This window comes from Podarcis bocagei (assembly GCF_964188305.1).
Source record: "Podarcis bocagei genome assembly, chromosome: 8".
Lineage (NCBI taxonomy): Eukaryota > Metazoa > Chordata > Lepidosauria > Squamata > Lacertidae > Podarcis > Podarcis bocagei.
The window spans coordinates 45,788,717-45,813,376 of record NC_138133.1 but is presented as its reverse complement, the minus strand read 5'-3'; the positions used below and the strand labels follow the sequence as shown (position 1 = coordinate 45,813,376).

General features: G+C 43.1%; 1 protein-coding gene across 2 annotated transcripts in view; it reads right to left on the bottom strand.

Annotated features, from left to right (window-relative positions):
- COLEC12 (collectin subfamily member 12) overlaps positions 1-24,660 on the bottom strand; it is an 85,961-nt gene that overhangs the window by 53,608 nt on the left and 7,693 nt on the right. For both annotated transcript variants that reach the window (XR_014010952.1, XM_081205748.1), the window contains exon 2: positions 12,780-12,830. Coding sequence is in view for 1 of the 2 variants with exons in the window: in XM_081205748.1 (XP_081061874.1) it covers positions 12,780-12,830 (51 nt within the window). In the remaining variant the exon portion in view is untranslated. The remainder of the gene's footprint in view (positions 1-12,779; positions 12,831-24,660) is intronic.

Genomic DNA, 24,660 nt, shown 5'->3' with positions numbered 1-24,660 from the left:
TCTCGCTTTGCTGGCTGAGGGAGCACTGTATATATGATCTGAGCATAAGATGGAAAGGCTTATAGCACTAACACTCCACAGATCTTGCTTTTGCATTAGGTTTTTATGAGGGTGAGGTCCTCAAAGTCATTGCTTTGGATTCAGCACAGAGGAAGACAAGCCTTTACATCTTATTTCCAGCTCCCAGCTTCAGCTATAGACCAAAGACTAGCTCTTTGGTTTATTGTTCTCCTGCATACTAGGTGATGTGCCCTCCAGCCAGGTGAAGGGATGGGAAAGGTCGAACCCCTCTTGAAAAAGCATCACTATCCAGCTGTCTTTATGGCAACACACCTGTTCTTCTCCAACTTATAAGACATGAAAATGGAAGGTGCTTACAGGCCTGGCCAACAGTAGTCCTTTCTACTTCAGTCTTCAAATACGAAGGCTTTGTTGGGACCCAAAGATATCACCCAAACCATTTCCACAATCATATTACAATATTTTTACAGCTATTTAATTCTCTTTGCCTAAGACACCAGAACATCTTAAACAAATCAGTTCTAATCTCAATCATTAAATTGTATGGTGGAAGGCAGTGAATGGGAAGCAGTAAGTCCTGTAGTAAAGCATCCATACCCAACCTTTCCTTGAAAACTTCCTAGAAAGAAAATTACAGTGGTACCTCGGGTTACATATGCTTCAGGTTACAGACTCCGCCAACCCAGAAATAGTACCTCGGGTTAAGAACTTTGCTTCAGGATGAGAACAGAAATCGTGCTCCGGCGGCGCAACAGCAGCAGGAGGCCCCATTAGCTAAATTGGTGCTTCTGGTTAAGAACAGTTTCAGGTTTAGTACGGACCTCCGGAACGAATTAAGTACTTAACCTGAGGTACCACTGTACAAGTTTCTTCGGCAGCTTGATCTAAAGCTAGCTTGTTTTTAACTGTACTGTATGATCCTCCACTCATACTCTTTTCCACATATGGTGAACAAATCCAGTTCTTTCTACTTGTCCTTGCAGGGTCTTTCATTTAGATTCTTTATCATTTATGTACATTTCTGAATCTTTTCCATGTTGTTTGACATGTATTATTCAGCACAGTCCAAACAATATATTACCAGTCCTGTGTAACCTAATAATATTAATTGCATGGGTTTTTTTGACTTACACACCTTCTGGCAGGTTTCTGAGATTCCTGTAAGGATGTCCTGTGACCTTGCTGAATTCTGAGTGGAGCACAACTGCAGTCCTCTTGTTCACTAAAAGTACTAAGGCAGAGCTTTCCAAACTGTGTGCCGCAACACATTAGTGTGTCAGCTGCAGGGTGTAGGTGTGTCGCACATATGCTCCCCATGCTCCTCTTGGGGCTGGAAAGGGTTAGCTTAACCTCTGGTTTGCTAGTAAAACTGAATTACTGTGTCGCAAAATGATGCATGTCCAAAAAGTGTGTCACCAATTTGAAAAGTTTGGAAAGCTCTGTACTAGGGTATACCTCACCAGGACTAGGTTGTCTTAATTTAATTGGACATAACATGCAATGTGTCTTAAACTGAGCAATGTTTTCTGTTTCATTCTTGTGTAGTTTTGGTCAGTTGGCTCAGTAGGTAGAGCATGAGACTCTTAATCTCAGGATCATGGGTTCAAACCCCATGTTGGGCAAAAAGAGGGCTGGACTAGATGACCCCCCGTAGTCCCTTCCAACTCTACAATTCTATGTTTCTGTGTACATAGGTATCTCTGGGCTAAGACTTACATTTGTTCTTTTAACATACAGAGGATGAGAGCATGAGGCAAGTGTCCATTTCATTCAAAGCAACCTCTGATAGAGCAGTTTAAAATGTAAATGAAAAAAAAAATCTGCTTTGGGATTCTGGAAGTTAGCTAGAAATACGTGAAAGGGGGAGGTAATGCCAGCAATTCTTGGACTGCTGACACAGCCGTACTAGGATAACTCTCATTTGCTGTAGCTCAGAGGGATATTCAGTTACAGTGGAGAAATCATAACAAAGACAGGAAACAGATCAGCACTCTCTGGATTTAACACCCTCCCTAGGGACCCTGTTTCTAAACTGCAGATGTTTTTAACCTTGTCTTGAAATATGTCTGTATCACATATTCCAATCTGATGAAGTTAAGTACAGTATATAAACCAAAACAATTCAAGTCAGAGCAAAGAGAGAACTTTAATACATGCCAGTTGGAGCAGTTGAAGTTTTTAATATCTCTTTCTATGAATGAGTATTAGAAATATGTATTTTGAGGAAATGTGTCCAAAACAATGGGAAGAGGTATGCTGCTATAATGAAAAACTCAGCTTATATTTTGCTCAACAACAAATTGTTTTTCATCATTCCACAATAGGGGATTTTTAGATTTTGAAGCATCAGATGCCTTCACCAACCACAACTGACTCTACAACAACTGCTGTTCCTGCTCTGTTGCACTTTGTTCTCCATTTTTGCTGTTCTCAGCACTACACACATCAAACACAGGACCAAAAAATATAGCTGTCTTCTTTCGGTTTTATTAAACCTGGTGCCAACAAAAACTGGAGGCTGGACTGTTTAACTACTGGTGACTGAGATAAATGCATCCTAGCAGACAGGATACAAGTCGCCTTTCATGCACTAGATTAACTCTACAGTTCTAAGAGTATATCACTATATATAATTTTAACCAAGTTATATAAACATCAGATTCCATCAGACAATTTGCATACATAATTTGCATTCCACACAGGATTTCCACTGTGGTTACAATAATTTAGGAGTAGGCTCTACTCATCTGTTAAAGCACTACTACCTTCTAATAAGTAAGGAAGCAGACTGTCTCAAGTTTTTAGTTTCTGAGTGATGAGGTAAAGGTAAAGGTACCCCTGCCCGTACGGGCCAGTCGTGTCCGACTCTGGGGTTGTGCGCTCATCTCACTTAAGAGGCCGGGAGCCAGCGCTGTCCGGAGACACTTCCAGGTCACGTGGCCAGTGTGACGAAGCTGCTCTGGCGAGCCAGCATCAGTGAAGCACACGGAAACGCCGTTTACCTTCCCGCTATAAAGCAGTACCTATTTATCTACTTGCACTTAGGGGTGCTTTCGAACTGCTAGGTGGGCAGGAGCTCGGACCAAAAGACGGGAGCTCACCCTGCCACGGGGATTCAAACCACCGACCATACGATCGGCAAGTCCTAGGCACTGAGGTTTTACCCACAGCGCCACCCGCGTCCTGAGTGATGAGGAGACCTCCCCAATAACCTGGAATTTTGCTAAACTGAAGACCTGTTTATACACATACTTCAGTGTGTCATGGCTGTGATTTGCCACAGGCAGATGCGGTCTGATGACTGGTCTGCCATGTCCAAGAAATATTCCAAGTTACCCTATGCCTAAGGTAGTCAAAAAGTGGGGTTGATACAGCAGAACCCAGAATTTGTGCATGCTGATTTAGCTGTGTTATCACAGTCTTAGATCACTGAAGCAGACATGCTGCAGAATTATCTTTGGATGACGTTTTAATACTAAATTGGCACCTGCTAGTATTTCCAGTGGGACGTGGGTGGCGCTGTGTTCTAAACCACTGAGCCTTGGGCTTGCTGATCAAAAGGTCAGCCGTTCGAATCCCCACGACGGGGTAAGCTCCCGTTGCTCGGTCCCAGCTCCTTCCAACCTAGCAGTTTGAAAGCACATCAAAGTGCAAGTAGATTAATAGGTACTGCTCTGGCGGGAAGGTAATTGGCGTTTCTGTGTGCTGCTCAGGTGTCGGTGTTCTGTTGCGTCAGAAGCGGCTTAGTCATGCTGGCCACATGACCCGGAAAAACTGTTTGCTGACAAACGCCAGCTCCCTCAGCCTGTAAAGCGAGATGAGCGCAGCAACACCAGAGTTGTTTGCATCTGGACTTAACTGTCAGGGGTCCCTTTACCTTTACCTAGTATTTCCAGTATGATGCACTCCAAGATAGCAAAGAATATTTTAATTGCCAGCACTCCCACAAATATAGCTATGTGGTAGAGATAACACTTTGGGCAACATACATCCAAGACCGATCATGTGCTTATGTCAATCTCGTCCACAAAGCACAAACCACGTTAGGGTGCTTAGAAACAATCCACTATAATGGGCAGCTATAGTGGGTTGCAGAGAGTTATTCTAGGGGACATGTTGCTGTCTTCCCCCCATGATATTTCCTGTGCTTCCAGCTGCACAATACTGGAGTGCCAGACTAGGAACATGTGATGAAACTGACTGAGCCAAGTTTCATGAAGTTCTCTTTAAAATGAAAAGGCCAATTAGCTTGATCCTTATGACATTATGCTGTCAAGTTCTTTCCCAACTGGGACATGAGTTTGTTTGTTTGAAATATCTGCAGATTTACTGGACTGATGGTGTTTGGAAACCCACCTATTCAAATAATGAATACAAATATTTCTTCGTGCTTTCCACAAGATATGAAATATAATTTTTTAAAAAACCTGTTGCAGAAACCAAGGAGAAAATTCTGCTTTCATACTAAAAAGTGCAGGAAGTAGTAATCCAACTTATTTGTATGTTTTGGAATAAAATTCCATTTGACTTAATGCAATATAATGCTGTTGCTATGGCAAAAGGAGTACTAAAGAAATATGATATAATTTTTGTTGCAGCAATTTCCATTGGTAAAGGATGACCTCTGTTTTTTTGCCAATATTACAGCATGGTCTTTGAGTATGAACCAGATGCTGGTTAGAGGGCTAGAGAAATATTCCTACTTCACCCACTACAGAGATTTTTTAAAACATGTGTTTATTAGTAGTATTTTCCATTATAATTGCATCTGTACAATCTGAAATTGCCTTCTCTTCATTTAAAGATAAAATAAACTTTACTTTACTGTCATCCAAGGCCAATTGTGTTATGAAGAATTCACCAACAAGTTATCGAATTCTGTTCAGAAATCATAAAAGCCATAATCCACTGCTCAAATGAAATGAATTGCATAAAAGCATGGAAGGGTCCTTATGCCATCAATTTGATTTTAATTAATTTTTATAATGAAATGTTTTTAGAATGTTGCACTATTTTATTGTTGTTAGCCACCCTGAGCCCGGCTTCGGCTGGAGAGGGCGGGATATAAATAAAATTTATTATTATTATTATTATTATTATTATTATTATTATTATTATTATTCATTTCTCATTTATTTCCGTGAGGTATGCCAGGGGGACTTTTCAGTGGATTTTGACTATGTACTTTAATAGCATCCTTAAAGCACTGCATTGGCTGACTGTGAGCTACCGGGCCCAATTCAAGGTGTTGGTACTGATGTACAAAACCCTGAATTTCTATGGGCTGAAGTATTTAAAAGATTGCCCCCCTCAGTATGTTCTGGCCCATACCCTGCGTTCAGTGGGAGAGGCTCTGCTTGTGTTGCTGCCAATGGTGATGGCCCAGGGGTGATTACACAAGACAGGTCCTTCTTGGTAGCAGCACCCCAGTTATGGAATCTCTTCCCTGGGGAGGAATCTCCTCACTGGTAGCCTTCAGGTGTCAGCGAAAGACATTCGTACAAGTTCACCAGGACTTTTGGAAGGTAGATGCTCCCATCAGTTGTAATATGGATTGTAGTTTTAAGTTAGCTTCTTTCTCAGGGAGTTTTTATGGGTTTTGACCATAAGCGCTTTGGGCTAATTGATGATATTGTATAGTGGTACCTCTGGTTGCGAACGGGATCCGTTCTGGAGGTCTGGCTGGATCCTGAGGTTTTCGCAACCTGAGGATCACTGTTATACGCATGCACGCGGCGGTAGACCACTTCTGCGAATGGGTGAAACACTTCCGGGTTGGCCGCTTTCACAACCTAAACTTTACGTTACCCGTGGGTGACATAACCCGAGGTGCTACTGTACACTGTGCTACATTCCTAATGAAGAGAAAGGGTGGCACAGAAATAATAGCAACAACATGCTTTTAGGATAGTGTACTTTTCAAATGTTAGGCAATTAAGGAAAGCAGAAGATAGAGCTTCCCAATTCCCTATTGCATATCATTCCCCAAGCAGTCATGGTCAGCTGAACAACCAGAAAAGTACTAGAAAAAGGACGTTAGTTTGACCTTGGAGAAACTAGTACAACCTGCCACTCTTCTCCATATCCACCTGTTGATCACTGACAGTTCTCAATGTTTGTTTGTTTGTTTGTTTGTTTGTTTGTTTTAATAGAGAAGCCCAGCAAAATAAAGGTTTAGTCTATTTGTATGTATGAAGAAAGCTGAAATAGGATGCATTTCTGTGGATTTATATACATTTAAGAGTAAACAACAAAACAGAAGATTGGATGGCCATAGTGAGGATGCAGACTTTAACAAAGGCACTATGTATGATAGAAGATTCTCTCAACCACATGTCTGTGTGAGAGTGAGACTGATCGTTATTAGGATTCTTTAATGAGTAGATTACATCAAGACAGGCTCAATTTTAGGAATGAAGACTCCGTACACACAATTCCAGAATCAACGGTGACTGAGTATTTGCTTTCCCCCCACATAGTTCACACACAGTATTTTGCCTCTGAAAAGCACTTATTGAGAGATGGGTTTCATTCAGAAAATAAAAGCTCATTGCAAACTGATTCTGCATTATTGTGCAGTGTGCCCATTTGAAAGCAGATGAAAACAAATGTATGCAGGAAGTCTCAATAACATGGTTGGTGGGCATATACCAAGAATGTAATCACTACTTCCTTATTTAGCTGGATCATGTGCAGGGAGGAAAAGGTGTGGATTACGTACGGTACTTAATTAGTCCCAGAGGTCCGTTCTTAACCTGAAACTGTTCTTAACCTGAAGCATCACTTTAGCTAATGGGGCCTCCTGCTGCCGCCGCGCCGCCAGAGCACGATTTCTGTTCTCATCCTGAAGCAAAGTTTTTAACTTGAGGTACTATTTCTGGGTTAGCAGAGTCTGTAACCTGAAGCGTATGTAACCCGAGGTACCACTGTACAAGTAACACACTAAAATCGTATCTACTTGGACTGTTCCATAGTCAGGTGTATGCAAGAAAAATATAAAAAATCAAAGTCTTTATCACTGACTTTTTAAAAAAAGGAGGGGGGGGGAGAAGGTGTATTCTTACAGAAGTGAGAAGAAATGGTGCCACTGGAAAAACACACACGAGTTTTAAACACAGTGGCCAAAATCTGTTACATAACATGTTTTACTGAGCTTGTGTAGGCAGGCTGCCACATGTTTAAATGGGTGTTGCGTAATTTTGTGAAGGGCTTGTATCTTACTTTGACTAGCAGTTACATGTTTATAATGACCATTTGGGAAGTGACCAAGACAGGCCTGCCTCATTCAGAATAGGGACAACTTTAACCCTAGAAGACAGCTAAAGAAGCAGCTGGTGGCTGCCTCAAAGTCATACCGTTTGACTGAAGAAGATATATTGTGCTTAACTCTGATTTTCCCCAAATTAGTTTGCTTTCTAGCAATTCAGGTAAACCCCCAAGCTCTGATTTAAAATTACACCCACAGGAATCTTACTCTGTCAGAAGAACACTACTGAACTTGCTATCAGGCTGGTGGCAGGCAATTTCTAACCCATCACACTCTTTTCCATGAAAGCTGTTCTTCAAAAACCTGGCAGCCCTATCAGGCAAATAAAGCATTTGTATGTGTGAAAACATTAGACAACACCCTAGATAGAGAATGGAAAAATAATAATCTGCTTTTTCATGTTAAAATGAGACATTAATAACACCTCACGTAGACAAGTCCATATAATGAATTGTTCTGGAAGTTCCAATAATTCACTGAACAAATTCAGCTCCACTGCCCATCCCCAACACTAAGGTTTTCTGGTAGAATCATTGGCATCAATCTATGTATGGAAAATGGAAAATAAAATAGAAGCTATTGCTCAACACTCTTCCATATTTTCTTTACCAAAGTCTCCCATTTCTTATATCTTTCATTACATGCTTAAGCATTCATCTAGAAAGCCACATGGGCTCAAAACAAGCAAGAGAAAGTTTTGTTTTCTTGTTTGGATAGCTCATTGCAAAAGGGCAAATGACATTTTCAAAAGAGGCAAGACTAAATAAAATTACTATTCCTGCTGTTTCTTGGCTAGCATTTAGGATCTCTGCACTTTGGATAAAGGCTTGGTTACAGTTTCACTGTGCTGACAGAAAAGCAATATGGGGTTCCTTGAGCTCTGCCACAGGCAACCAAGCATGAAGAATTTTCAGTAATTTACTTCTGCACTTTCCATAGCAGCTTTCCCCTACCTTCCCCTATCTTCTACATCAGCAGTTGGGAATTTTAGTCCAAAATATCTGGAGGGCACCAGGTTGGGGAAACTTGGTTTATACTATGGTAACATGCCTTAGGACTGTGACTTAAGGTCAGCAGAATCATAGCAAATCTACAGTACGTGTGTGTGTGTACCCCACACAATATCAGAGTCTTTCAACTTTTTTAGACTAGTGATCCTCTTTGCACTTGAAAAATACATAGTTTGTGACCACCACTCCAGGCTGTTATTTGTACCCAAAGATGCTGTTTGCCTTGTGGGGTGGGGTATCAGCTAAAGAAAGTGACCTTCAGCAGAAAATTGCAATGAATCCAGATTGGGTCCCTCAAGGTGGCTATTTCTTCAAAATAAGGTGGCCAGTTTAATCACACTTTTAAAAAAGTATTTTAATTGATAATGTGTAATTTTAACATCCTTTGTGAATGGAGTAGAGGTAACGTGTGTGTGTAGCACTGCAGATACTATATATTAACCCAAAGGCAAAGCTAAAAAAATACTGTAACTATTTAAGGTATACTGTATGTTTGTTGCACTTGGAAACAAACTTATAAAAGAAGCTGCATCCCACCTGCAGCATCATATCTTTGCAATTCAGTGATGACTGCAATAAAAACAAAGCAACAAAACCAGCTATCTTTAAATATATATATATATAATGCCAAACACACACACACGTATCTTCTTGAAGGACTGAAAAAGAATGTTGTACTCCTATATTAAAATATATGTGTGTAAATATAAACTTTGGTTTTGTACATCGTTTTAATTTTCCCCCCAACCCATCCTGTGACACCCATGGGGTCAAGAACCACTGGTTGGAAAACAGTGCATGGTACACACAGCTGCCCCATTCTTCTCCATGACCATGAGAATTATGCGCTTGATTCTGAACTCATCTTCATCCCCACCCCTGGCAAAGGTCATAAAGCCACAAAGTTCTGTAAAGGAAACAACGGGAATGCAATGCACTTAATAATGATTGAGAGCTCTCCATTAAGTTTTGACCATTATGAAGACAATCATCACTATGACAGCAATTTAGAAGATGCTATGAAGAGCATACCCCACCCTGGATTATCCCATAATGATTCATCAGATAATAAATGGATGATGATTTTTATAGACACCCTCCAAGGAGTTAGCTGTTGTCTGCTAATGCTGCTGACAATTCCACCATTTTAAATCCCAGACAGCTGTTTCATCCATTCATTTACCCCTTTTCAATACAGGCACACCGGGGTGGGGGGACTCTGCAGCTGGGCATGCAATGATTGTAGCAGGCCCTATTTTGAATTTCCATACATCAACATTCTACCCTTTTTAACACATCAGGCATTCTGCTTCTTGTGAATGGAACTGCTTTTCCCCATATTTACGCTGGCATCCCAACATACATATGGCTGTGTCAAGTTGCCACCACACTTCTTTCAGATCTGCTTCACTTCAGAGATCAACAATGAATGGAAGGATGTTACCTTTATCTGTTGTTTCATTCTACTTCTGAAGAAGACAGTATTTTCTCTCTCTCTACCTTATTCATAGTTCAGACACCATTCCATCATTCCATGACAAGAATTGAGTCAAATTCTTTCACTTTCTTCCCAATATTTGCTTTTTGTCATTAAACTGCTGCTAACTCACCAAATGACAGCAGCTTAAGGAGGGTGAAGGAAAATATTTTCTCAAAACAGAGGGAATACCAAAATCACATCTGCATAGCAAACAATGAGTATTCAAGAACAAAAACTTACTGCAGCTTCTTGAATGATTCCATATAGTTTTGAAGCAAAGAACAGCCATCAAAACATTTTTTAAAATAGTTTTTTCAACTTTCTAGATTCCACCCCCCCTTCCGAATTCATGGTAACACTACCTCTGATACTAGGGCTATAGGGGAATAATTAACAAAATGGTACGGTGGTGGTAGCTTTTTGCTATAGGGACATCTTTGCAATGGGTGAAAATATATGGGAACTATCAGTGGGAAATGGGAAAATGATGATGATGCCTCTGCACTGGACACCCCCTCAAAGAACAACAATTTGGAACAACCAGGAAAATAGTATCCATTATGATCACCATCAACATCGTGATGGGTGTAATTCTAGATTTAAAATGCAAAGCAATTATGTCTCATCAAAACCAATGTTCCAAAGGGAATGCTTGGAAGTCCATGTATAATTCTATCTCTGACAAGTCATCTTCCACAGTTTGTTCACTGGGTGTTTTACAACAAAAATTTCCTGGTTTAGGAAGGGGTTCGTTCTGGTGGCAGCTTCCCAGAATATACATAAATCTCTGGTTCATTATCTGGAGCAGTTGCCTTCAAAGAAGCTACTCCCTGACTGATGTCTAACTAAGAGTGATAAGAAAAGGTGCTTTGTCATTTATATCGTGTTAACACTGCAGACTAGAATAATGAACATCTGAATCAGCAAACCTGTCACTCTTGGCAATTCCTTTGCACACCATAGTACCCCTGGAATGGATGAACACACCATTCTGTCACTGAGGAGCTATTCCTAAGAGCATAAAAATCACCACGTTGGGTCAGGTCAGTGGTCCAGTTAACTCAGCATTCTTGCATCTGCTGACAGAGGTCAACCAGATGTCATGGGGAGTTTTTATAAGCAGGGGCATGCCAGGAAAATCAATCACTCATGTTGTGGTCTCGTCCTCTTGCAGTCAGAGGTATGTGGCACTGGCAAAAGGAGACTGTACTTCAACAAATTTTCATAGATAGGAGTTACTGACACATTGCACTTATACGTATGTTCATATAATCTCTATGTTTTAAGGAAGATGCTTAGATTCTTTTTATTGTCTTAAGCCTTGGATGGCACTGAACTTGTACAGAACTTGTTTTATTTTATTTTATTTTCCTTCCGACTCGTGAATTCAACATGTCCCTCAGTCATCTACTTTCTAAGCTAACTTAAATGCAGAAGAAGATGAAAATTTAGACAAAGAACTTCTCCTAACCTTGTGACTTTCCTCCACTGTTTAAATAAACACACACAGCACACACTACAAGCTCATATTTCTCCAAGCACTTTCAAAGAAGGCCAGAGTCCACACTGGTTGTTATTTAATACTCTTTTGGCTCAATTCAGCGAGACTATGGTTTTGCCTATTGCAGGGAATGGTAGCATAATCTGGCATTTCAAGTGAACTCAATAAGTTAGTGATCCCACGGACAGAGGATGTGGGATTGCATGTTTGTTGAGGGAGGGAAAATTCACTGTTTAGACTATTTTAAAAGGGCTTTCTTCCAAATATAAGATTGCCTTCCACCTCTAAGGAACACAGAATCCTAGAGTGAGGAGGCGTCCCTGAAGTGTATTTGAGGAGAGGGGGAATAAGGTAAAAATGCCTTTACCCTCTCCTTGTTTTAGTTCAGTCTGTTAAATTCCTTCCTGCTGCCAACACTATAAAAGCTTCCCACTCTACTGTCTCTCTCGTTAGTAATATGATACTTCTGAAATCATCAGAAGAGATTTACTATAGTTTAAAGTGGGTCAATTCATGGGGGACAAAAGAAAACTTAAGATATTTGTACCTGTTCTGTCACATAATAGATCTTGAAAATGCCTCTCAGCTGCAATGCTTAATTATTACTTTGTTGTATTGCGGAGCAGTATTTTTAAATTATTCACAGGCCATTACATTTTCATACACTACAAAGCCACCATGCTGGAAGTCAATGGAAAGGCTTCCAATTTAAAACTCAAGGCTCCTCCAGTCTTGTTTATTGAGCATAAATTATGACTCGCTTACACAAAGCTTATGTGGTTATATTTTCAGCTGTTTCTGTACTATCTTAAAAACCGTTTTAGTTGTTTTTATAATAATCTGTAAATCAACTTGCGAGATACATAGATATAAGGTGATTAATAAGTTAATTCATTATCATCAACTGCTGCAATGTAAATGGTCTTTAAAGTAATAGGTAAGGGTATCAAGTACTCACAAACCACATGGGTAGAGGGGAAGGAGGAAATTCCCCATTCTGCTCAGCGTTAGTCCACATGGGCTAGCAGGAGATGCACAGAGTTGGGAAGGCTATTGCTGTACCTGAACAGTGATGGTACTTCAGACTCACAACAGGAAGCAATACTTTTATAATGCACTTTGTGTTTCATGCCTTCTCTTGTTGCTACTGTCACTATTAAGACTAATGTCAGGAAGTGACTTAAGTCATAGTATCAAGATGGCATGGCTCTCAGTTGCTAGTAAAGAACTATTCCTTCTGAATTACAATGATTGGCAAAAACAATGACATAAATAAGCAAGTGATGAAAACAGTTCTCTATAATAAGTAAACTTTATACAACTAACACATCTTCTCCAAACGTATTCCAACACTTTCAACCTCCAGTCAAATATCTTGTCTCTTCCTTTTAAAGTTTGAATTACCTGCTAGTCGTAAACATTCACAACACTTTTGTGCTACATCTGAAGAAGTTTTTCTTCTCCGTTTAAACACTATGAAAATGTGAGGATTTAACTTACCAAACCTCTTATAGCCAAAGGACTGAACCTCCTCTTCTTCTGCAAAATCGTCTGTGTATACATATAAAAAACAAAGGCAGAATTTTATATTAGTATATGACAGCCACTGGCATATAATATAGTGTACGCTAATATATGTTTGAACTAAACATTTGTACACAATTCTGCTTAGAATTTGCATTTAAATGCAATCTTTGGCTCAGTGGGATCTGAAAAATATCAAGGGCATTTCCCCCACCCACCCTTTGAAACATCTATCTTTAGTTGATACATAACTTTTGGAGCTCTGTTTGTCGGAATCAAAAGTACAAAACCATCTGGTCATGCTCAGCAGCTTGTGTGTGGAAATTATTGGGTGGTCCAGCACATAGTTTAATAGAACAGACTAATTTCACTTACCAAACAATATCCAAGAAAGCAAGCTATACTTGGCTTGAAATACATCACTGCTGCAACTACAATAAGGCAAACAAATACAGAGATGTAACCCCTGTCCTGTGTTAGAAGAGAAAAGAGGGATCTTTTATGAATGAGGATGAAGACCTCCTAGCAAGATGCTTTGAAGTTTCTGATCTTCTGCTTCATGTGGTCTAGTTCTTCCATAGACAGAACGAGGCCTGTAATCAGCAGGCTTGCCAGGTTTTCATTTATCTGACATCATCATTTATTATAAGTTGCTAAGGGTCTAAACTTGCTGGGTTGGATCCAGATATTTATGCTTAAAGTAGACCCAATTAAATCAATGGGACATAAATTGGTCATGACTAAGGCCTCACTAAGTGACTAAGGGACGCGGGTTTTACCCACAGCGCCTAGGACTTGCCAATCGCATGGTCCGCGGTTTGAATCCCCGTGGCGGGGTGAGCTCCCGTCATTTGGTCCCAGCTCCTGCCCACCTAGCAGTTCAAAAGCACCCTTAAGTGCAAGTAGATAAATAGGGACCGCTTACTAGCGGGAAGGTAAACGACGTTCCGTGTGCTGCGCTGGCTTGCCAGATGCAGCTTGTCACGCTGGCCACGTGACCCAGAAGTGTCTGCGGACAGTGCTGGCTCCCGGCCTCTAGAGTGAGATGAGCACACAACCCTAGAGTCTGTCAAGACTGGCCCATACGGGCAGGGGTACCTTTACCTTTAAGGCCTCACTAGTATCAGTGGATCTACTCCAAGAATGAAGAAGTTAGAATAATATAACACCAACAAATGACAAAATTAAAAACAAATAAAGAAGACATAGAAAACTTTTTTTTTGAAACCAAACAGTCCAAAAGGGGAAAGTTGTAAACAACAACTGCCAGTGGTTTTATGTAGCTGTTGAGATGTACAACTGAACCCTGACATAATCCCTATGAAACTACTATGCCAAGTTACTGGGTACCCTGGCAGGTAAGAGAGAAAGTTTACACACTTCACACACTCAAAGCCAGGTGTGTGTGTGTGTGTTTGTTTGCATGCATACTTACAAAAAATATATGTCCAACAATGGAACACATATATTTCCTGCCCTAATATGGATTGGTTTTGCAGTGCATGTAAGGGTGGGGTTTATTTTGCTGCTGTCATTAAGGGTTTTCAGTATCCAGTCAATATTAAGGGACTTTGCTTCCAGTATTGCTGTCCAACAGGGGTGCCATCTCGTCCTTCGGATTGTGGGTACCTGCCACCACGTGGACATGAGACATCACAGTGCATTGTGGCGGCTGCTGGTGGTGGATCATCTTCCTCCTCCTACCTACAGCCAGCAACGCACCCTTTTCTGCGGCGAGGGGCTCAGACTCAGAGGTAGAGACACTGCCTCTGTGTTTGAGGCTCCCCCTCCCCCATAAAAGAGAGCCTCACTGGCTGGTTGTGGAGGATGGAGCTGAACTGCTTCTCTCTTGGAGGCAGTGCTACTGCTACCTGCTGGCTTTTCTCATTGACTTTATGGGTGCCCAGCCCCCACAATTTTATTATTGTGGGTACCCAGGCCCCCTGGAGCTGGCTCCTATGTTCTCCATGTAATCTGCTTCAGATTGCTTGTTGGCTTGTAGGCAGAAGTGTAATTTCTAGTCAGGTATATATTGTTGTTGTTGTTTAGTCGTTTAGTTGTGTCTGACTCTTCGTGACCCCATGGACCAGAGCACGCCAGGCACTCCTGTCTTCCACTGCCTCCCGCAGTTTGGTCAGACTCATGTTTGTAGCTTCGAGAACACTGTCCAACCATCTCGTCCTCTGTCGTCCCCTTCTCCTTGTGCCCTCCATCTTTCCCAACAGCAGGGTCTTTTCCAGGGAGTCTTCTCTTCTCATGAGGTGGTCAAAGTATTGGAGCCTCAGCTTCATGATCTGTCCTTCCAGTGAGCACTCAGGGCTGATTTCCTTAAGAATGGATACGTTTGATCTTCTTGCAGTCCATGGGACTCTCAAGAGTCTCCTCCAGCACCATAATTCAAAAACATCAATTCTTCGGCGATCAGCCTTCTTTATGGTCCAGCTTTCACTTCCATACATCACTACTGGGAAAACCATGGCTTTAACTATACGGACCTTTGTTGGCAAGCTGATGTCTCTACTTTTTAAGATGCTGTCTAGGTTTGCCATCACCTTTCTCCCAAGAAGCAGGCGTCTTTTAATTTTCGTGACTGCTCACTTCCGGGTTGGCGCCATCGCCAAATGACGGACTCCCTCCGAGCTCCGGAGGGAGTCTGCTCGGCAGGGGCTGGGTCCTACCGCGCCGGCGACGCGGGGACCCTTAAAAACCACGGGCACGGAGCCCGTGGACATGGTGACTCGGCTGGCACCGCTAGTGCCCTCCCGACTCGTGAAGGAGCCTTTTTAAAGGCTTCCGATCGGGTGCCGGGGAGTGGCGTGGTGCTGTGAGTCCTCCGCTTCCCCTGCCGAGCGCAGCCGCATGCCATTCGACGGAGAGCGCTGGCTTCTTCCATTGGAAATTCGGACTTTTAACAACAACCCGTGAGTAATTGGGTAACTGGGTATAAAAGGAGAAAAAAAGAAATTTTTTTCGGATTCGGCACGAGCGGGGGCGATCTAAAAAGGAAGTCAGTCCCCCCCTGATTGTAAACATGCTAAAACAAGGACTGGGCAACCAAGATCGATCCAGAAGTTTATTGCTGATAAAAATTATTAATTCCACGATGCGAAATTACAAGAATTGTGCTGGAGGAGAAAAGTGGAGGGTGAGAGGAAAAGGCAACCCCCCCTGGGAACCGGGGCGATTCGTAGAACCTGGCGAAGAGAGACGGAGAATTTGACAGCTGTCAAAGTAGCTGTCAAATCTTGAGAATATAAAGTTAATTCTGTTGCAATTTGATATAATATGGATACAAACTGTTGGGGGGAAAAAGAAACAACAATTTGACTTTTGGATTAGAGGATACAAAGTTACTGCAATCCCCCTAGAGGGGTTTCGGGACATTACAAGCGGTCGTATGTGGGAAACTACTCTGGGATGTGCACAGGTCTTATCTTCTGGGAAAGCTGCAAAACTGAAATACTATTTTGTCTACAGAGGTGTTTATATTAAAAGGAGACAATAGAATTTTCTATTGAAGAAAGGAAGGGACTGGACGTAAGTTTTTGTTCCTGAATAACAAACCTCTGTAGAGATACTAGATTTTGGAATAAGAACGTTTTAGCAGCTGAACAAGACAAGAAACCTGAGAAAGTAAGGAATAAAAAGAACAAAGGACCAACTACGACACGGAAAGAACAATGGGAGGAGCAACAAAGACCAAGGAAACTAAAGGCCTCTATTAGACTGGATTTTTGAAGTTAAACATAAATAAAACAAATAAATTTAAAGAAAACCGGCAAGGTGGAATGAGGGAAATTTGGCTGTGGACTTGAGACCTCCAGGCCGATAACACACAGACTGATGGACACGGGGAATTCAAACCGGGGAAGGGAGGGGGAATCTTGGAATCCGAAGGCTATGTAACCAACTTTTTGAATCTTCTTATACAGTGGTGCCTCGCAAGACGAAATTAATTCGTTCCGCAATTCTCTTCGTCTTGCGGTTTTTTCGTCTTGCGATGCACGGTTTCCCATAGGAATGCATTGAAAATCAATTAATGCGTTCCTAGGGAAACCGACTTCAGACCAGGTCCGGGGACAGTCTGTCCCCGGACCTCTTCTGAAGGCTGGGGGGGGGGACAAGGGCTTTTCTTCCCACCCCCAGCATTTTAAAAAACCCTGGGACAGCGGAGGACTTCTCCGCTGTGCGGGGCTATCTTAAAATGCTGGCGGGCGGCATTTTAAAATCGCTCCGGACAGCGGAGGACTTCTCCGCTGTCCGGGGCGATTTAAAAGCCCCTGGGAAGGCAGGCAGGGGGGACAAAGACTTTCGCCCCCTGCCCGCCTTCAGAAGGTGTCCCCGCCCCCCGCCCCACTTCGGAACAGCTTTCCGAAGTGGGGCAGCGGGGCCAGGTGTTCCCGCCCCCCTCCCCACTTCGGAAGAGCTTTCCGAAGTGGGGCGGCGGGGCCAGGTGTTCCCGCCCCCCCTCCCCACTTCGGAAGAGCTTTCCGAAGTGGGGCGGCGGGGCCAGGTGTTCCCGCCTCCCCTCCCCACTTCGGAAGAGCTTTCCGAAGTGGGGCGGCGGGGCCAGGTGTTCCCGCCCCCCTCCCCACTTCGGAAGAGCTTTCCGAAGTGGGGCGGCGGGGCCAGGTGTCCCCGCCCCCCCGCCCCACTTCGGAACAGCTTTCCGAAGTGGGGCGGCGGGGCCAGGTGTTCCCGCCCCCCCTCCCCACTTCGGAAGAGCTTTCCGAAGTGGGGCGGCGGGGCCAGGTGTTCCCGCCTCCCCTCCCCACTTCGGAAGAGCTTTCCGAAGTGGGGCGGCGGGGCCAGGTGTTCCCGCCCCCCCTCCCCACTTCGGAAGAGCTTTCCGAAGTGGGGCGGCGGGGCCAGGTGTCCCCGCCCCCCGCCTCACTTCGGAACAGCTTTCCGAAGTAGGGCGGCGGGGCCAGGTGTTCCCGCCCCCCTCCCCACTTCGGAAGAGCTTTCCGAAGTGGGGCGGCGGGGCCAGGTGTTCCCGCCCCCCCTCCCCACTTCGGAAGAGCTTTCCGAAGTGGGGCGGCGGGGCCAGGTGTTCCCGCCCCCCCTCCCCACTTCGGAAGAGCTTTCCGAAGTGGGGCGGCGGGGCCAGGTGTCCCCGCCCCCCCGCCCCACTTTGGAACAGCTTTCCGAAGTGGGGCGGCGGGGCCAGGTGTTCCCGCCCCCCCTCCCCACTTCGGAAGAGCTTTCCGAAGTGGGGCGGCGGGGCCAGGTGTTCCCGCCCCCCCTCCCCACTTCGGAAGAGCTTTCCGAAGTGGGGCGGCGGGGGCAGGTGTTCCCGCCCCCCTCCCCACTTCGGAAGAGCTTTCCGAAGTGGGGCGGCGGGGGCAGGTGTCCCCGCCCCCCCGCCCCACTTCGGAACAGCTTTCCGAAGTGGGGCGGCGGGGGCAGGTGTCCCCGCCCCCACTCCCCACTTCGGAACAGCGTTTTAAAATGCTGGGGGTCGGCAGCGCTTCGCTCCCGACCCCCAGCATTTTAAAATCTTCCCAGGACACGGGGAGATTTTAAAATGCTGGGGGTCGGCAGCGCTTCGCTCCCGACCCCCAGCATTTTAAAATCTTCCCAGGACACGGGGAGATTTTAAAATGCTGGGGGTCGGCAGCGCTTCGCTCCCGACCCCCAGCATTTTAAAATCTTCCCAGGACACGGGGAGATTTTAAAATGCTGGGGGTCGGCAGCGAACGCTTCGCTCCCGCCCGCCAGCATTTTAAGATCGCCCGGGGCAGGCGGGGGGGAGGCAGGCGGGGGGGGGGAGCAAAGACTTTTGCCCCCCGCCGGCCTTCAGAAGAGGTCCTCTTCTGAAGGCCGGCTGTGGGCGAAAGTCTTTGCTCCTGACCGCCAGCATTTCCCTATGGGCTTTCGTCTTGCGATGCAAGCCCATAGGGAAATTCGTCTTGCGAAGCGCCTCCAAAACAGAAAACCCTTTCGTCTTGCGGGTTTTCCGTCTTGCGAGGCATTCGTCTTGCGGGGTACCACTGTATCTTTTATCTTCTATTTCTTTATATAACTTTGGTATCTTGATTTAACATGTTTTCTTTAAAAAAAGGGGGAATTCGTGGAAGGAAATTGGGGCAGATCTTGGGGGGAAAATCTTTTTTCTATTTCTGTTAAAGATGAGGAGTGATGGTAAGATTGTATAAATTTAAATTGGCTAAAGGGTTAAACATATTAGGTTTTAATTGGGAATGAGAGCTTGTGGAACCAACCTAGGGAAAGGGGAATACGGTCGGGAGGGGAAGGAGGGAGTCCTGGAAAGAAGGTTATGAAAGCAAGAATGTAAATTTGTCTTTCTTTTTATTTCTTTTCTTTATCTTCTCTATTTTTCTTATTCTGTTATTATTGGAAATGCTAATAAATATGATTATAAAAAAATAATAATTTTCGTGACTGCTGTCACCATCTGCAGTGATCATGGAGCCCAAGAAAGTAAAATCTCTCACTGTATATATTGCCTTTTGCATTTTCTTGAGAACAATAGAAATTATTAAACTGCTTTGGACTTTACCAAATAAGGAAAGAAACCACAATTCCATTACCTATTACTGATATGACACTATCCTTTCGTCACCCTTTTTCTTCCATTCCAAAGACCACTAGCACATGTCTTTAATGCAGAAGAAACATATCTGGCATTCATTATAACTTTAGCATTTGTGTTGACACATGGCACAAGACAGTTATTAACACAGAAAGTGCAGTTGTTCAGGGCATACAGCTGTATTGGCTTCAGCTCTATTATTAATCAACACTAATTTGAATGACTAGACACAAAGAATGTGTGCTGTGAGTAAGTGAAATTCTTAATAGTGCTTTTACTACATTAGATCTGCAAGGCAAAATAGAGCTTGGCATGTAAGACCAGGAAAGAGTTAAATAGCCAGCTATGCTTGTTTCTGAAAATCCACACCTCCACCCCCCAAACACTAGATGGTTTGTTTAAGCCAATTAATTACTCATGGTTTGCCCAACAGCGTTGCCAGGAATTTATTTAGCTATCCTGGACCATTGCATTAATTAGTTTTGCAACCTTATAAGAGTGTGACTTCTTTTTTAAAGCATAGTTTTTCTCTGCTTGGCAGTAAGACTCTGTAATGATTCATGCTAAATCTTTTGCTTATGGCGTGCACTTGTGGTGTTTTTAAGACAAATACAGAAACAGAGCCATAAATGTATGTCAGCATGTGTTTCTGCTTTCAAAACATGAATACATGGTTGTGTGTTATCTGAAAATGGCCTAGGCAACTCATGATCTATGCATTGCTGCCATGACCTTTTTATTGATCCCAAAGATGTTTCTAAGAAACCTGGGAAGTTCAGCACTAATCATTTGTGAATGAAAAAGAACCTCTGCCTCATACTTGCAGAAGTTGTGCCTAAATCTGTATCAGTCCTCCCTAACTTGGTATCTTCCAGACGTTTTGGACAATAACCCTCTTTCCTGTCTATAGGCTATGTTGGGTGGGAATTGTTGGGAATCCAACAATTTCTGGGTTGTTAGATTAAAATGGAGAGAGGGGAGAATCATGTACGCCACCTCGAGTTCCTTGGAGGAAAGGTGGGATATAATGTAATAATAAAGAGTAAAATAAATTGTTATGTACTGAAGTTCTCACCCTGGGCCAGCAGGGGGATACTGTAGATAGTTCAGGTCCACATATGCAAATAAGGGATTGAAAGTGACGTTCAGTGATTGGATAGTTACAGAAAATGGTTACTGTTGCGTTCTAGTGGAGCTCTATATAAGCAGGCTGGCTGAACCCTTCAGTTCAGTTCTGTTCTGGCCTGTGAATAAACAAAAACTGTTTGAAGAATCACTGTGTTGTCTGATATGTTCACCCACAACTTAACATAAATAAATGTCTGGTGTCAAGATTATGGGCCAAGTCTACTAAGAATCAAAAGCTGAGGCTCAGACTTTGTCATTCAAGGATTTTATTCAAGTTCAGTCAAGTTAAGATGGTGCAAGTGTTGGCTGCATATACTGCAACATCCTATTCAAAGCAACAGAGACAAGGCGACTGCTTACTAGTCCTGACTCTGGCCATTGAGATTTCTCTGGGAAACTCACAAGCTGGACACAAATCGAATTAATTTACTGGGATCGTTGACCAATTTAGACAAACGAGAACACACAATACATGACATTTTCTAATTCTAAATAAGCAAGCAGCATGAATGAAAACAAGTATGAGACTAGCTAAACTGGAAACATGTTAAAAGAGCTTGGATCTGAACTGTAACGTGAAAAAAATACTGCTGCAACTTTTGCAGTTACAGCAGAAATATTACGCACGAAAAGCAGGACACAACAGTGACAGTCACCTGTTGTTTATTTCCATTGAGAAATATACTTCCCCTGAATGATCAATGAAGCCAAACTTCAAAACACCTAGACCAAGATACAAACTTTTCCCATTCATAACATGTTTGCATTACAAGGCAACCAGTAATTCTCCCCATATTCCTATTCTTCTCTGTCTTGGGCTGAACCAGAGCTGTAGTGCCTGATATGGCTCCTCTCTGCCTGACACTGGACTCCTCAAGCCACCTTCCCTCACTGCAGTGGTGCCAGAAGCCCTGGAAAACACAATTGTCTTAAGGCACATAAGTCTATTAGACGACATTTCTCAGGGTTTCTGGTACAGTGGTACCTCTAGTTGCGAACTTAATCCGTTTCGGGGTGCCGTTCACAACCTGAAAAGTCCGCAACTAGAGCGCCTCTTCTGTGCATGTATGTGGCGCGGTTGAGCGCTTCTGCGTGTGTGCAAAGCACGCAGATTGCTTCTGTGCATGTGTGGGTGGTGAACCCGGAAGTAAACACTTTTGTAAGCTGAAAGTTTGTAACGAGCGGAACGCAACACAAGGTATGACTGTATTGTAGAGGCTGCTGCTACAGCGTGCCAGACAACAGAGGGAGAGGCTGTTTGCTACAAGGTAAGTACGGTAAGTGGGAAGAGAATGGAGCTTGCAGGTAGAGTATGTGGGAAAGGATTCAGCCCCATTAAGTCCCCAAAAGATATAATTAGGAGTGCAACAGGGTCCAAATTTAGAATGGGGCTTAAAAACAACAAGTTTCTAGTTTCTACTGACAAAGTTTCTAGTTTCTACTGACAAAGCCTGTCCTCTATGAATCTGACTAATCTTTTTTTGTTGTAGGGTCTTGAAAAAATGACATCTTGTGACAATTAAGTCCAGCAGTTAATTATGTATTACATCAGACCCACATTCCATCGTGGCTAAACTTCCAGACGCCTCATGCCATGGGTGGGCATGGACATGCAAAAAGTGGAAAGGCCACCACAGACACACTCCCACTCATATGCACCCAGTCACCACATCATTTTCATACACATCCACACACACATCAAGCACCACACACCCACTCTTACACATAACCCACAACTATTCATTCATCCTACTCACACACATACCTCCCCATCAATGAGGCTTGAAAAAACCAATGCATCTTTTCCAAACCTAATTGCCAGAGAGGAGGGGCAATCTTTGTGAAAAGGGTTAACCCCCTGTTTCTCCAAACCGTTAAGTCTATGAAGATCCCCCACTGCTTGGAAACAGCTTTTCCTTGAAGCTAATAGGCAGTTTTTAAAAAGTATAGTAGTCAAGCAAAGGAAATTTTGTTTTAATCATCCTAATTGCTGCATGATATGTTGATGTAAGGACACCACAAACTGGCAGTGGGGCTCCAGGTGAGGGATTCGCTTTCTTAGATGAAACACAAGTACTGCTAGCCAAGGCCATGTAGGCTTGAGTTCCTAGATTCCCAGACCTGGAAGTCAGGTACACCTTCTTTTATGAAGCACTGGAATCCCGGTGCTGGAATTAAGCCCTGGACCTTTGGTTTATTAATTCTTGGCATGAATTCTTTGCCATAAAATAGATGACAAAGGAAACTCCAGTGAATTGTCCACACTTGGCAAATGCCGCTTGAGTATGACATTTGTTCAGTACCCCAGTGACCAGAGTGGTGTAATGCTTAGAGGACTAGGGAATCTAACCTACCTCACAGGCAGTGACTTACCAAATAGGCAGAGTAGGCACCAGCCTATGGGCCTCAGTTCTTTTAGGGGCCCTGTGACAATGGATCAAAATAATATCAATTTGATCTTGCAATAAAATTACAAAAACATATTAGGAGATAATTTTTGAGAGGGAGCCTAAGATTGCAACTGCCTTGAGGGTCTCCACAGGGTTTAATCTGGTACTGCTCACAGGATTGTTGTGATGTTAAAATGTGAGTTTGGAGAAAGAGAAAACCATGTACACGTGCAACACATTTAATAAATAGAAATACACATTGAGTTTACAGAACTGTTTAAAATCTCCATGAAATCATTGCTCAAACTCAGCCATGAAGTGAGTTAACTATAGGCATGTGCCACATTTACCTAACTACTGAATGACTACAAGCAGCTCTCACACCTCTGGGAGAAAGAGAAGATTTCCAAGCAGGCTGGCTGGAACCCTAGGACCCCTCATGTTACAAATTAAGGGCAGTACAGTGGTACCTCAGGTTAAGTACTTAATTCGTTCCGGAGGTCTGTACTTAACCTGAAGCTGTTCTTAACCTGAAGCACCACTTTAGCTAATGGGGCCTCCTGCTGCTGCCGTGCCACCGGAGCACGATTTCTGTTCTCATCCTGAAGCAAAGTTCTTAACCTGAAGTACTATTTCTGGGTTAGCGGAGTCTGTAACCTGAAGCGTTTGTAACTGAAGCGTATGTAACCCGAGGTACCACTGTACTCAGCATTAGGGATGCTCCAAGATTTCATTCAGTCCACATTTTAATGAAACTGATCTGATTCACACTCCCCAGACTAACACATGGTTTGGAACAAATTTATCCTTTACCAAAAATCCTATAAAACATATATTTGGGGTTGAAATGTATACAACCATGTATACAGCCCATTTATAACACATATAAAGATGAATCTTTGAGAGGAAATGAATGAAAAACAACTTTTTAAAAATGCAGATGGATGTGGAACTGGCATGGAGCCGAAAGCAATTTAAGAAGGCAGCAGCTTCCATTCCCATCTTCCTTCATCATAATTAGTGCTGCTTCCCTTCTAGCATAATTCAGTTTCTACCAAATACCATTTATTCATCTCAATGTCTGCTATTTAATGCCATTTTACATAATTTATGTAAGTTATTAATTTAACATAATTAATGACATAATCAATTCAATCAATGCAAAGGAAGCATAATTTAAATGGGGGGGACCCATCATCAATTATGCAATATTTGCAGACTGGAAAACAACAACAATCAATTGGTTTTCACTGGATTGATTTCTGTTCCAGTCACGGGCCAAATAAGCGAGCACCTTCTGTTTCCATTTTTGTCAGAAAGAACAGACTTATGAATGAACATTTGAGAGACTGGCACAAACAGGAAATATAATGATCTGCCTATCTCTCCTTGGCATATACAGTGGTACCTCGAGTTACATACACTTCAGGTTACATACGCTTCAGGTTACACACTCCGCTAACCCAGAAATAGTCCTTCAGGTTAAGAACTTTGCTTCAGGATGACAAACAGAAATCGTGCTCTGACGGCGCAGCAGCAGCAGCAGGCCCCATTAGCTAAAGTGGTGCTTCAGGTTAAGAACAGTTTCAGCTTAAGAACGGACCTCCGGAACGAATTAAGTACATAACCAGAGGTACCACTGTATATAGTTGGCATCCTACTTGGTGAATGAGATCCTGAAACATGACCAAGCATGGGACTTCCAAATTCCTTAATCCAACCCTCCTAGCATATCTAAGTGGAAGTATTAGGTACATTTCAGATTATTTTTTTAATGAACTAC